Here is a 15,000-nt window from a genome sequence, read left to right on the forward strand (position 1 = left end):
TCCACTTTATGAATACACTTTTGTTATATTATTATTATATACATGAGAAAGAAAAAAAAAATTGACTTTTGATTTCCTTTGATGCAAACCTAATTGGTGCCCTTTGATGTCAGGATACACAATACAAAATAAAAAATTGAATTGGACAAATATTTATAATGTTCTAGCCACTTGACTTTTCCCCCCGATGTGAAATTAATGGAGTTTGTGGTGTGCCACAGATGGCCTTGACCACCCCACACCTGTGTTCATTTCAATACAGTGTTCCCTGTTTTGTTTTTGTTTTGTTTATATTGATTATCATGAATTTATGTAGAATGTTTTTATATATGTTATATATTTTCTTAAAGGTCAGTTTTGGTAATAAACTATCAGTACTTTTTTTATCCTGAACTTTTTGGACATTCAGAAATTAAAGAGATAGTAGATTTTTATTTTTAGATTCTGAATAGCTCAAGAACATAGTTCACATTTAAACAAAGTGTACAGTATCTTTGTTACCAACGGGATACTTGTGTAAGATCATCTCATTGCTTTTCATCACCACACTTGTCAATGGAGTCCAATATCATTTTCACTCCCATCAGTAATATTATTGCCATCTTTGCAATGTTATTGAGAATAATGCATCTTAGCACTAGGCCTTCATGGCACAATAATAAGCCATAATATCTTTTCTTTGTCACTTCATTAGGCTTGCATTGAAGGCAATTTTGTTACTTTCAATGTCATAGATTATTGTTGTTATTATCTTTTCTACTATTTCTTTCACCTTCAATTCCTCTTCCTTCTCCTCCACATTATCATCATCATTATCTTCTGCAAATATTCATTATCCTCAGCTCTTCATTGTTGTTGTTTGTAGTTTCACTGTGGTACACTTTAACTGATGTTTCACACCAGATTTTTTCCTGTAAGATCATAAAACTAAATGAGGACAGCTGTCCAAATCAAGGCTGCAAGGGGTTGTGTGAGGGTTTCCGGTTTAGTAAATATTTGTCAAGGCACACATGACCGTATGTGGGAGAGTTACGTGCTGTCCATTTGCATGTGGAGCTACAGCCTTCCAAACTGCTAAATTTTCTCAGAATTTTATAAATAGACTCCAGGACAGCAGGTGCACAACAGACTTTGCCAAGCAGTGCAAGACCAACAGATGGCTGCTTGATTGTGGCTAAGGCAACAAGAAACCACTTCAAAATCTTTTAGGTGTTTGTTATATTAATTTAGGACAGTGTTTATTTACACCATCATGTTTGTTAGACTGGCCGTGTGTTTCCTGCCTAAATATACCCTTTATGGTCTAGTTTAATCAATATTAATGGTTTTAATTCATTATGCTCCAATTCAGCCTTCTGTTGGTTGATTACTGTCTATGTAAAGATTAAAAGTTATTTTTTTATTTATTTTTTATTAGGTACATAAGAGCATACATAATTTTTTTGTCATTTGTTGAGAGATAGCATCAGTCTGTGAACAACTGGTGTATAACCCCTAAGTTTGGAGTTGAGGGTGTCTTGCAGTATAAGTATAAGAACACTAGGCACATTTTTTCTTCTTCTTCTTCTTTTTCTTCTTCTAGTAATCAGATATTAACCATAGTTAGGGGGTGCTGCATTGCCTATGTCTGACTAGGGTCAGAAAAAGGTTGGGAAACACTGTAAAAGATTAAAAACCTAAGTTGAAGGTATGTAGTTCTGTCGTGAATGGGTTAACAAGGCCACATGTATGTTTTTCTTTAGTCTGTATCACACACAGAGAGAGAAAGAGAAAGAGAAAAAGAGAGAGAAAGAAAAAGAGAAAGAGGGAGAGAGAGAGAAAATTTAATGAGATTCTGCTTGTTGGTGAAACAATATCAAGATGCTTATTTATATTGTCAAAATGTTAAACAAATAATTCTGAAGGTATGTCACCCACACAACATAGTTTAGTGATTTCAGTCTGTAGTTCTTCTGCTTTCCTAAGGTCAAATATGGAAGGGGTTTAGTTACAAGTGCAAATGCACGGCATGCAACTCTCTTGTACCATTAAGTGTGCCTTGCCAAGTGCAGTCTAAACCACAAACCATCCTCCTCCCCAATGATGCCTGTCATCAAGCCAAAAAACTTGCCTATCATACAAGTCTTGACAACAGGTTCAGGATTAATTGTACTAGAAGTCTGAGCATTCTCCCAACCCAGTGTTTTCACCAGTTTTTATTACTCTATATAAGTTTCAAAGTTGGTGCATGACAGGAAACATAGGAGGGATCAGCCATGTTACAGACCTACCATCATCATTACAGATTATTCTTTTTTTGTAAACAAAGTTTTTATTTTTGCACTTAACCATCATGTTAATATATCGCTCCTGCCAGTTGACATCCTGTCATCATTTCATGATCTCTCCTTTAAAAGATACATTTTACATTGTTACATACATACATAATCATGATAAGATCTTTTTTTATTTACCATTTGATGAGAGTGATAAGAGCATTAATTAATCCTAACATTGTTGCCCCCATCCCAGCCTATCTGTTCCACCTATAACTTTACATACAAAATTATATTACTGCAGAGAAACTGATATAGTTTCCTTTTGATCCACTTGCACAGAAAGGCAGTTATTGAATTCATTTAGTTTTTACGTTCTGTTTGGGTCTGCCATCCATAATGACTGTCAACACTGAAAGGTTAAGCGAACTACCTACCGTTTATTGGCTGTAAGAGTCTTGATGAAGATGAAAGCAGTTGACTGATCAGTGCTTTAACATTATGGAAAGGTCAAAATAGGTGCCATTATATTCACTGCCAGTGATGTTATAATTTAGTGGATGATGTTTTACTATCATAGGTGATAAGATTTTTAACACTTTGATGCTGAGTACATACACTGGCTATTGCGATTTTGTTTTATTGATTTATTTTTTATATATTAATTTGTTTGTTTTGTTTATTGATTGATTGATTGCCACAAGGGCTTAGTCACTAAGGAGTCAATTACTATGCCTAGCTGACCACAACAGTTTACCCCATTCCCTGAATTTTCAGGGGGAAAATGTTTTCATTCCTTTTGCTCTTACTGTTTTCATCATTATTGTTGTTATTATTATTTTTATTGTTCTAATGTTCGTAACAAATAAAGATAATATTAAAAAGGAATATATTTATAAAAAGTAGAATATAGAATGAGGTATTCAGGTTAGGTCATGTAAGCCTCCTAATTGACTTCTTAGTTACTTGTTGAACCATCAGGTTTGTAAAGTGAAAGGAAGAAAGAAACAAAGAAACGTTAGACATTGCACATATACAAACACTACACTGGGTAATGACTAATAGTAAATGCCTTGATAATTCAACCCTTTTTATGATAAATTGGGCCATACAAAAGCAGTACAAAATACTTTCTTTATAAATTCGTTCCCTCTCTTCTGGTTCCCTCCTCATTTCCTCTCCTCTCGTCCCCACTCTTCAACTTTGTTTCCTATTTTCACAGGAAAAGGAGAGAGTAGAGGATACTTACATCAGATGGAGAACAGAAAATGGCAGCAGTGGCAGTGGCACTCCAGAGCATGACCCTGTTGAGGTAGGGTTCTTGTTTGATTTCTATAAAAGCCCATTTGTAGAATCTCCTACTTCCTTATGATATTGTTTGATATCAGTAAATTGTTCAAAACGTTTGTTAGATTTGTAATGTTTAATTTTCAAACTTCATATTTTCCAGTGATTTTATATTTAGACATTGTCCTTTGTTTTATCTTACAGGAGAGAAGTTATACCCCACCGGTTCACCCTGACCTTCGGATAACAGAGAGGAAGTGTAGGGAGTCGTCTGAAGATGGTGATTCATCAGGATCTTTATCTTTCACACCCCCAAGACAACCCACCTCTCCATATTCTAGAAACAATGTCAGAGAGAGGAATGTGCATCAGAGTTACACAGAAGATTCTAGAGTACCTTTGTTACCTCATAGACTGGGAAATTCATCTTCCCCTGCCTCGCCCCAGGATCCTTCGCCCATTCCTCCTACCTCGTCAGTTTCTGCATCTCAGAGACCACCTGGCAGCCCACCTATGTCAAGTTCAAATTGTATTCCTCCAAGATCACCAGGCACCCCTCCCCCTCACAGATCCCCAGGAACTCCATCCAGATCGCCCAGAACATATCCATCCATACCATATTCTTCATCTATACATGCCGATCCCGCATCTCCTGCAAGAAGATGCTCAGACTCTTCACCCCCTCCAGTTTCAAGGCCACAGGAGCTTTCCTTCAGGCCCAGTACCCCTTCACGATCTGTATCACCTGAGTCTCCTGCGTCACCAAGATCCCCTGAGTCCCCACAGTCTCCAAGATCTCAAGGAACCCCTCCCCCTCCCCCAAGATCACCAGAAACCCCACCGCCTCCCCCCAGAACACCCCCTCTTCCTCTCTCAGGTCCTGAGAGTCCACCACCACAAGTGTATAATGAGACTCCAATCAGATTAGAAGATTGTGATCTCTATCATGGCAGCATGAAAGAAACTGATGCAAGCTCTGTCAAGAATCCTCCACCTCCTCCAATGTCTCCCGGAAGTACCCCTCCTCCTCCACCCATGTCTCCCGGAAGTACTCCTCCTCCCCCACCAATGTCTCCAGAAACACCTCCTCTTCCTCCTATGTCTCCAGGAACACCACCTCCTCTTCCTTCATCACCACGGAGCCCTTCTCATCAGAATTCCTATTGCCTATCTCCTATTAGAAATGATGTATTGGCATTACCAAGGACATGTTCACCAACTTCACCAAATGAATCTCAAGACACCAGTGACAAATCTAAATCTAATCCTGGCTGTCCCTCTAAGGAGAGACTCTCTGAAGATATCAGAGAAAGAGATACACCATCACCGCTACCTGACTGTCCCTTGGAGTGTCCAAAATCACCTTCACCACAATTTGGTTCACCTTCATCATCACGTTCTCCATCACCAGCACCTATCCCTGCCTTAAGAGCCAGGAGTCCACCAGTACCTGTAGCGTCCCTACCCCAGCCACTAAGAATATCGTGTCCTAGTCCATCCCCATCCTCGGGGGTACCGCAGAAGACTGAGGCTTTATCCCCAAGAGTGCCAATTCCTGACATTCTTTCTCCTACTAATTCTGTAAAAACAGATATTATGTCCCCACCCCATCGGAGTCCCAGACAAGGGATTATGTCACCCACACATCTTGGTAGACCTAAGCTTGTCTCACCTTCCTCCTCATCCTCATCATCCGCATGCCCAAAATCGCCAAAAATCAGAAGCCCGTCTCGATCTCGTCCAAGAAGTCCAATGGATTTGCCAGTTCCCAGATGGAAGCCTGATCCTGTGGTTAGACAAAAAAGGTCATCTGAGTCAAGAGCATCCATTTCCTCAATCTCTTCCATATCATCTCTGTCTGAAGTGATTGTCCCTGTAACTCCACGACAAATCACAATTCCTCCTTCTGCAGAAAAGTTGCGGAGGTTCAGCGAAGAGGAGTGCCATGACCTTCGAGAAAGATCGGCTAGTGGGGAGGGTCATGATACTGCAGAGAGTGGTTTTGATGAGGGAAGTGATCTATCTCCTGACCATAAGCCGGAAGTGACTGTAAAAGCAGAGCGTCCTGATGTTGATTCGAACTCACAGGATGCTGTGGAAAGTACAGAAACAAAAAAGGAAGAGCCGGAGACTGAAAAGACATCAGAAAATGTGCCTAAACCAGATTTCAAAAGTGAAGTTCTGGATGAACTTTGTAAGTTTGCAGAAGAGGGAGATACTACCATATACACTGGGCCTCAAGGAAAGCCCATCAAGGCAGAGGAGGAGCCGGAAGTCAGAGTTGTCAAGGAGGAAGATCCGATAATATCTCCCTCAAAAGGAGAATCGTACATTAAAACTACAACCCTTAGAAAACCTCCAACATCATCCAAGAAAACAGAATCACCAAAGAGCTTAGATCGATCAACAACACCAAAGAAGGAAGAACCTGAATCCTCAGTAAGTTTACCTAGTTTAGGGAGTGTCAAGGAGGAGTCCAGTTGTATGCCAAAGAAGATGTTAGACTTCAAAGATAAAGAGGCTAAAGTTGAGAGAAAATTATCAACATCAGGGGATTCAGTTAAACTTCCAGTGAATGGGACCAAAGTGACAGAATTGTTAAATAACAAAAGTAAAGTGACAGAAGTTACGCATCCTAAAAGTTGTGTTGAAAAGCAGTCTGAATTAGAAAAGCCAAGGGAGAAATTTGAAAAGTGCTCAGAACAGTTGGAAAAGAGCAAAAGCTGTGATACCCCACACAGACACAAGTCCACCTCGTCAACTTCATCATCAAGTAGTAAGAAGTATGAATGTGTCAAATGCCACAAAAGGAGCAAAATCAAGAGGTACAACATTGGTGTGCAGTGCAGAAGAGACAAAAGTGATTCAAAGACCACCTCCAACTCCTCCTCATCATCTTTTACATCTTCATCTACACTCAAGCCTGTTTTCCCCAAAGTTGACTATGGATCCAAACATGTGTCTTTGCCCAGGCCACCATGCACTGGTCAACCAGGTTTGGAAAAGTACAAATATGCCCAATATATGCACATAGAAACGTATCCTAATGGAGATGCAACAGTGGTTCACATGTATCAAGATGAAATTGATAGCCTTACCAAGGAGGAACAGGAAGAGCTAGCAATAGAGTTCTTAGAGGTAAGTTGAATCGTGTTTGTGCTTGCTTTTTCACTTAACCAATTGACGACAGGAGAGGATGTTTACGTGCAACATGATTTTGTTATAGTAGTTTAATTTACAAGTTGATGGCTCCACAAGGTTCCAGCCACCAAGGAGTCAATTAGTAGGCATACTTTACCACATCTGTATTGAATTCCTTGAACTTTTGTAAACAAAAAAAGGAATCATGATAGTTTTAATACTGTCATTATTATTATTAGCATTATTTTGATGATAATAGTAATGGAAAAGAAAAAACAAATGAGGTCAGTTAGGTGAATTGACTCCCTGGTGACTAAGCAATTGTAGAATCATCTGTGTAAAGAAAATATAATTAAACAAAATCATAGTGGATGGTGCATGTCCCCATCATTAATGGATTGACATTCTTATCTCATTAATTTTATGCCAACTAAAATTAATGTTTTGATAAGAATATACAAAATTGAAAGATATTATTAAGTGTATAATGCTACTAGGAGATTATAAAATCTGTTTTAACCCACTCGCATTCACAACATAATTTATCCATGGGTTTTCTGGCTATTAGCAAACATACATTTCCAGAAGCAATGAAGATGAGTGTATGGGTGTGTCTGGGCTACAGCCTCTCCAGCTTATAGTCCCAGCTTTTGGCATAGGCCTATCCCCTCAGTTTTAACCACATTAGTGGCTCACTGTGGCTATTTTCAATCTGCATTCTAGCAAGAAATGACATATTTTATGGTGAAGGTAACAAGTTTAGAGGGTTAACAAGATTATATTAATTCAGGTTATTAGTCTCAGACTTTGTTTTGCCTAAAGGTAACCGATAAGGAATTTGGTGTAGCTTGTACTTTTATTTTGATTTTACACAAGTAAAATCCTTTTTTTAACCCTTTATTGGCCACAAATACTTTCTGTGACTTTAGTTTTCTTTAGTTTTTAGACATATAAAACCAGCAAAGATGCCAGGTTATCAGTCTTTACAACAAAACCATTGTAGTCATGTGAATAATTCATCATGTAAGTCATTAATTCATATGAATCATTGTTTGATTAAGGTAATGTTTATAAAAAAAAAATGTTCTCTTGGAGGTACATGATCAAGGGAACTTATTAAGAAACTCCAAGTTTCACAAGTGTTGTGGCCAACAGCTGACAAAGCACAAGAGTGGGAAAGCTTGTAGAACAAATTAATCGTTTTGAATGATAAAGGAGGGAAAGCAAAGTCGTGCGGAGTTAAAGGTACTTTAGAATACAGTCTCTATGTATAGGGAAGTCATAGAGATAAGGAAAAGAAGGCATGCACCATCCTAAGGCTAATATGTTCATGTGCAGTTTCAAATGTGATCAGGCAACTTTGAGTATTTTTTCTTAAGTTATTAGATATATATAACCCAGCATCTTCTAAAAATGGGTTTTGCTCATCAGAATGAACCTTTTTGTTTTATAATGCTGACTGCCAGTGGGTTAATTAACTAAACATTCAAACTTGTGTAAGATTATAAATCTCTCTCTCTTGAAAATGCCTTGAGCTATCTTCAAAAGTACATTTGAAGTATTGTGAGAGTATTTTGTTATTTAAAAGTCTGGTGAAATTATCTTTCATTTCATATTACCCTTAATAGTATTTGTAGGGGGAGAGGATCAGCAACTATAACAGATTTGTTAATTTTTTTTTTAAGATATTTCACATAATGGTCTCATTTTATGTTGGCAAAACAAGAAGTATAGATGCAGCCACTGTCCTTGCGATGTATCTTCTAAGATTTTTTTTTTTAGAAATTTGAAATTTTTATAGTGTGTGTCTGGATTTTCAGGTAGTGTTTGCTGAAGATGATGATGGTTATGCCTATCATGTGTGCGGCATTGTTCACAATTCTGCAAAATATATGCCAGACCTTCTTGACTACATGGCAGAGAAACATTCTAACCTCATAGTGAAGGCTGGTGTCATAGGTCACATTGGACGGAACTCTGACCTTGAGACATACACAATGGAAAAATACAAAGATGAAGTAAGTGATGGTTGCATTTTTTTTAATACTTTCTCTCTCCAACCTTTTTCTTGTGTTATTATTTTTTCACAAGTCATTTTAGGACTTTCTTTGTTTTACCTCTTTCTTTGCCCACTTTTAAGAAATTTAAATGTTTCAAGCTGTCTTGCGATTTCGAAACTGAGTTAGTTTTAGTTTCTAGAATTACTGAATGATGGATGGAGTACATAAAAAATGCAAAAGTTCTTTTTATATTCTCATGATTCTTGAGTAAGAATATGTAAAGAGTGGTATTATATTTATGTCTGGAAGGATTTCACTTGCTGTAAGTAAACAATCTTAGACCTCCATAACTAATATGATAAGGTATGAAGACTTCACATGTCCTATCAATCACTAATAGAACCAAGAAATACCTTGCACCTTTATCCTTACCATTTTCATATGTTTTGCAATACAGTTTTAAGTGTATACACACTCACTTTCACACACAACTGTACAAACAAATCATGCACTGCTGCCATTGTTGCAAGGTAAGAGCCCTCAGGGGATGAGTAGGTATGACTTTGATGGACATCTCTGATTAGTTTGCCTAAGATGAAGAGTTAAAGTACTAAGTTAGTTACAAAACTGGGAAATTTTGATAGTAGGATTTTCCTCAGATTAGCATAACTGACTGTCTTATCTCTATGATCTCAGTCTGAGACTAATACACAATTTCTACCCTCTTATTTCTGTGAACAATGGAATACCTTTTAACTAAAGTTCTTTAATTTTTTTGTTTGTTTTTTCATCATCATCATCATGCAAAGTCTGAGGATTTTGCTGTAGGCTTCAATATGCCAATTGCCAGTTTAAGACATTTCTGGCTGTATAACGTTATAAAAAGTGGCATTGAATCTATATTGGCGGTACTAGATTCTCATGCAATGTGCCTCATCCTGTACTTGACCTTAAGTATAAATCAGATATCTAGGAATGGGTATGTGCATATTCATGAAAGTTTGTTCACTAAACCTACTCATTTTCAGGTGTACAAAAACTACTGCAATGGTACCTTCCGTGCCGGTCCGCTACACCAAGTTAGTGTTGTTGGAACAGTGCACGAAGAAGTTGGTGGATACTTTCCTCACTTTCTGAACATGATGGAAGAAAATCCGTTCCTGAGAAGGGTAAGCTCACATTGTCTTTTTGGGAAAGTAACCCCGGAAGGATACACTACCCTACGATCTAGTGCAAAAATGTACTAAGCATTACTAAGCATTAATTGAATGTGGACCAAAAAAATGATATGTATTTTTGGAATCTACATTTATTTTCTGCGTTCCAATTGTACTGGCACAGAATGTGTATATCTTCACCAGATCATGACTAAATTCTGTATGTGCATATTTTGATGGTTAACTGGCTATGATTGTGTGAATAAGTCATATCTCTCTTGCTTCTTTTTTTTCTGCTCCTTGAAGCTGTTTCTCATTTATCATTTATATTCATCAGGCAATGCCATGGGGTCCCATGTCCATAGTGAAAATGACATCACCGCAACAGAGCAATGACGGTCCTATATTATGGATACGGCCTGGAGAGCAACTGATCCCAACAGCAGAGCTCGGCAAATCACCAGCTAAGCGAAAGAGGTTGGAAACCAACTTAAGTTGATTTTTATTTATTTTACTTTGACATCAGATACAGATATTGCAGGTTGAGAATGGTTTACTGTTTTTTTGTTTTTTTTTACCTCGTTATTCAGTTTCAGGAATATGTTGTTTATGTACATTAATTATAGAAATCTACCATTATAAGTATCCCCCCCCCCTTTACAATTTTTGTGATAACCATCCCCTAGAAAAGTGACCAGTACCACTCTTCTGTAGAAACATTGTTGTAATGCACTAGAACCAATTAATTAATGACAGCATTATTTCTAAGTAGGGTGGGCATCAATGAACTACAGCGCCTACAGTACCTGCCTCGTGCCACCAACGCTAGAGAAATGATGTTTGAGGACAGAACTAAAGCTCATGCAGACCACGTGGGAGCCGGGCTTGACAGAAAAACCACTGGGGCCGTTGGTGAGTCTTGTTTGGTTTGCAGTTGACTGTGTTCAACAAGTTTTGGTTTATCCTCCATCTTTCATTTCCTTTTCTTTCTTGTGTCTGCAGTTGTAACAGTATTGTCTTTTGTAACATTCTCTCCTCAGCTCCTGTTTTGGATTACAATTTTGATGAGTTCTGGAGACATATTATGAGATTTGGTCATTTTTGTCTTTGTGTTAAATGAAATTATCACAATCTTCATTGTCTCATTCTTTCTTTTCTGTTTACAGGGGTGTTGAAGGCTGTACATTGTGGACAAGAATACTCTCACAATCGCATTGTGAAAGATGTAGTGGCCTTTGATGCCCACGATTTTAATGATATCGTGGAAAAGTTGCAGCTTGATCTTCATGAACCCCCAATCTCCCAGGTGTGTATTTCCTATTTCATTTCACTTATTCTCAAGACAATTTTCCTCACAGACATAATTTGAGCCACATTAATTTGACAGCTCTTTACTTATACACCTATTGAAGGCAGTGGGCATGCAATATAACACACTCTCTCTCTCTCTCTCTCTCTCTCTCTCTCTCTGTATAGTAAATAATGCATTACAGGGATGATGAGTTTTGCATGATTTCAATACCAAGGATACAGAGGATCACCAAAATATTCTTTCTATATCATATAAATGATCATATTCTCTTCAGTAATTTCTCCCCTTAATGTCTTGTCCAGTGCCCATGTAGCCAAACACTGTTACCAAATCTTGTTCCGATTCACACATTTGGATGGTGGTTAGTGGGTATACACAAAGGTAACGTGATAGGTGAGGGAGGACTGGGAAAGCTATCAAATGGTTATGCTTACTCTCCTATGTCAACACAAAATAATAGAGTGAACTTCTCAACCTAATAACACTGCTCAAGAAGCAAGGCATATATGCTCTGTAGCCCGTGTCATTGAGGTGCTCTGCCTCTCATGAGGACTTTCATTAGGCACTTCTCACTGGGCAGCCGGTGAGAGGTGCTGGAAGCTGGAAGAGTCCTGTTACTCCGCTCAATCTCCTAAAGATGCTTCACAATGTAGATCATTCATAGAAGGGCTCTGATCTTGCTTTTGGGCAGTTGAAAGAGGCATCAGATGAGTGAGTCCTAATAGTCTGGAGGGGGTTCTTCTGGCACTTTATGTAGTACAGTGATATAGAGCAGACTTTTTAGGTACATATGCACCTAGCATTATAACTTCCCTAAGGATGCATACACAAGAAAGCACAGACTAGGTACACTCACTCTTTTATCTCATCCTCTCCTGTCTGTCAGAATTCTCTTCTCATATTTCACTCTATTTATTATAGTACTCTGTCTGTTACTTATTTATTTAACTTTATTTGTGTGTGTGTGTGTGTGTGTTTATATCTAGGGGAAGAAGTTAAATAATCTGTTTTCTCCTCTTGCAGTGTGTGCAATGGATAGAAGATGCCAAGTTAAATCAGTTGAGACGAGAAGGCATCAGATTTGCTCGAATCCAACTGTGTGATAATGATATTTATTTCCTGCCACGCAATATCATCCATCAGTTCCGAACAGTGACTGCAGTTTGTAGTGTTGGTGAGTACTTTCTGATGAGCACAAGTTTGCCACCTACGAACAATATTTTCAAGTTGCCCAACATTTCAGTAATATTTGTCCTTTTCATTTGTAGATATTTCCAAAATTTTAACTCTGTTTTAAATTACTTTTTAGGTCTTTAAATAAGTTTCATTCTAGATCTCATTCATAGATTGTGCAGTGAATTAACATCTGATATTTCTTTTTGCAGCATGGCATGTTCAGTTGAAGCAATATTATCAGCCAAAGAGTATGGAGAAGGAAAAGGAAAAAGAAAAAGACAATAGCAAAGAAAACTCTCCCTCTGTTTCCCCTGTAAAGCAGGAATCGATGGAGAAAAAGGAGAAATCGTCTTCATCCTCGTCTGTCTCGTCAACTCCCTCAAAGCACCACAAGAGCCACAAACATGACAAAAAGGACAAGTGCGAGAAGGAGAGGCACGAAAAGCACAAGCATAAACACAAAAACAAAGACAGAGACAAGGATAAACACAAAGAAAAAGACCATCATAGAGGTGAGAGAAGGAGTGAGCACAAGAGCAAGAAGAGAGAAAGACCAGAGAAAGAAGATACAGAAAGAATCAAAAAGAGGCTGAGACTTGACTCGGGCTCCTCCATAGATGAGCCAACGACAGAGGTGAAGGAAGAAAAGGTAGATTCACCAGAAGCAGAGGCAAAGAAAATCAAATTGGACAAACCAGAAGCCAAGGCTGAAGTGAAAGAGGAGCCGAAGGTAGAGCCAAAGGTTGAGCTTGAGGTGGCAAGCACTTGCCCCCAGGAGAGTCCAGTGCCAGATGCTCCAGAAAAGATACCTGAGGTAAAGCAGGATTCCCCAGAAAAGGCTAGCAGTAGTAGCAGCTTTGAGCAGAGTCAAATTAAGAAAGAGAATGGAACTCTTGATAAGGCAGTTGGGCCAGCAAAAGTGAAAACCCCAACTGTTCCCGGGGTAGCGGGGAATCGGCCAAAGATGCCAAACAAGCCTACTACAGGCTCCCAAGCATGTGATCTTCTTGGATCTATCATGGCTGGGATGTCACAGTCAGGGATGCACAAATAATGTTTAGAGGAAACCAGTCTCTTATCTTTTCCTCTTGTGTTCCTTTAAGATAGTAGTTACAAGAGTTGAAGTGAATACTGACCTTATTAGCAAAAACATATGCTTGGAAGATGATCACAGTGAGCTCCGATAAGTATATGATATGCATTTAAATGCCTTAGATACAAACACCCCTAAGTATTTTGTGTGACATCTTGATACCATTGTAAATATCAAAACCATCTCAAGAAGAAACACCCAGTTCTTATGAAAGGATCAAACCTGGGCTAAGCTTAATGAAATCATGCTTAGTCAGGAAAAAATATATCTATAAAAACAATAAAAAAAAAACAATAAAACAAAAAAAAAAGAAAATAAAAGCAAATACGTTATATAAAGAAAGAAAAACTCATGTGTCCTCTATTATCAGAGATGTATATTGCTGTAGATATCATGCCATCTTATTTATTCATAGATTTTACTATTGTAGCGGGTAGAGTTCTGTAATAATAAGTACCAGAAAGCCTTGTAACTGATCATATTAAGCCAGATTTACATTATTTATCTCATCTGTATATTTGTTTGATTTTTGTTAAAATATGTTATTTATTGTGTCTTAATATAGAAGGAAGATTTGATTTAGTTTTCTAAATTACAAATAAATCCCCCCTTTTTGTAACTTGCACACACAAAGAAGTAACATCATAGTTATTATGAACTGTTGCCTTTTACTGTAAATTTGTTATGGTTGAAACAAATGGATGAAAAGATCTGTCTCAAGTAATATCAAAAGTAATCAAAAAGGAACTGGTTATTGGGTGAAATTTGTGTACATGAATGTATTATATAATGATTACTTTATATATATTATTGATTAGGAATGGAGTACCGTACTTTACTCAGTCCTTTATCAAAATAATTATACTAATGTGTCAGGATAATCTAGGCCTCGAAGAATCATATTTTCTTAGTCTTTTCTATGTAAACTTGGAGGAGTGTATAGCACCTACAGTAATTACCTGTAACTTTCAGAACTATATACGCAAAATGTTTAAAGGTTTTTCACAAATTGCTTTTGAGTAATATCTTTTACTTCTTAGCTTTTTTGGTCTCTAGTTTCTTTTTTCATACTTTTTGTGGTCAAAAATGTAAAAATTTGATTCAACAAACTTGCAAACTTGCAAAATATTTGATTGAACAAGATGCAGTGAACTGTGGACTGTATAGTCAGGTTTTTTCTTCTTCATTTCTATTTTTTCATATAATTTTCAATATTGCAATGAGTGTAAATTGCGCACAGATTTATGAGAAGAGAGTATATATAGCAATATAGCCCTGATTTTTATTGATGTATACATTTGTATCATACACTTTTCTGTTATGTTCTGCAGTTAAGGAAAGTGTCCTGGTCTGGTCAGAGCACTTGAGGGATTAGTGCATGGAAATTAGTCCTCAAATAAGACACTTTTCAGAAATGGCGTGCTGATTTTTGTTCTTTAAACTCTCATTGTCAGTACCAATGCATTGCATAGTACTTTACCTACAATCATTGCATAAGTTAGTATTACCTATTGAGCTTTGGAACTAGTTTTATGCCAGTAGTGCACTCTTGGCAATAGAGATATTCAACAACTTGTAG

General features: G+C 37.6%; 1 protein-coding gene across 3 annotated transcripts in view; it reads left to right on the top strand.

Annotated features, from left to right (window-relative positions):
• LOC122267179 (uncharacterized) overlaps positions 1-15,000 on the top strand; it is a 28,988-nt gene that overhangs the window by 13,058 nt on the left and 930 nt on the right. For 2 of the 3 annotated variants that reach the window (XM_043037202.2, XM_086549856.1), the window contains exons 3-11: positions 3,478-3,567; positions 3,747-6,680; positions 8,504-8,701; positions 9,712-9,852; positions 10,178-10,317; positions 10,610-10,752; positions 11,007-11,146; positions 12,176-12,326; positions 12,538-15,000. The exon at positions 12,538-15,000 is cut by the window's right edge and continues 930 nt beyond it. In XM_043037202.2, the coding sequence (XP_042893136.2) occupies positions 3,478-3,567; positions 3,747-6,680; positions 8,504-8,701; positions 9,712-9,852; positions 10,178-10,317; positions 10,610-10,752; positions 11,007-11,146; positions 12,176-12,326; positions 12,538-13,382 (4,782 nt within the window). In that variant the 3' untranslated portion in view covers positions 13,383-15,000. The remainder of the gene's footprint in view (positions 1-3,477; positions 3,568-3,746; positions 6,681-8,503; positions 8,702-9,711; positions 9,853-10,177; positions 10,318-10,609; positions 10,753-11,006; positions 11,147-12,175; positions 12,327-12,537) is intronic. The other variant, XM_086549857.1, reaches the window with a different exon arrangement.

Source organism: Penaeus japonicus, unplaced genomic scaffold, assembly GCF_977035675.1.
Source record: "Penaeus japonicus unplaced genomic scaffold, GWHDUDI00000001_assembly GWHDUDI00000022, whole genome shotgun sequence".
Lineage (NCBI taxonomy): Eukaryota > Metazoa > Arthropoda > Malacostraca > Decapoda > Penaeidae > Penaeus > Penaeus japonicus.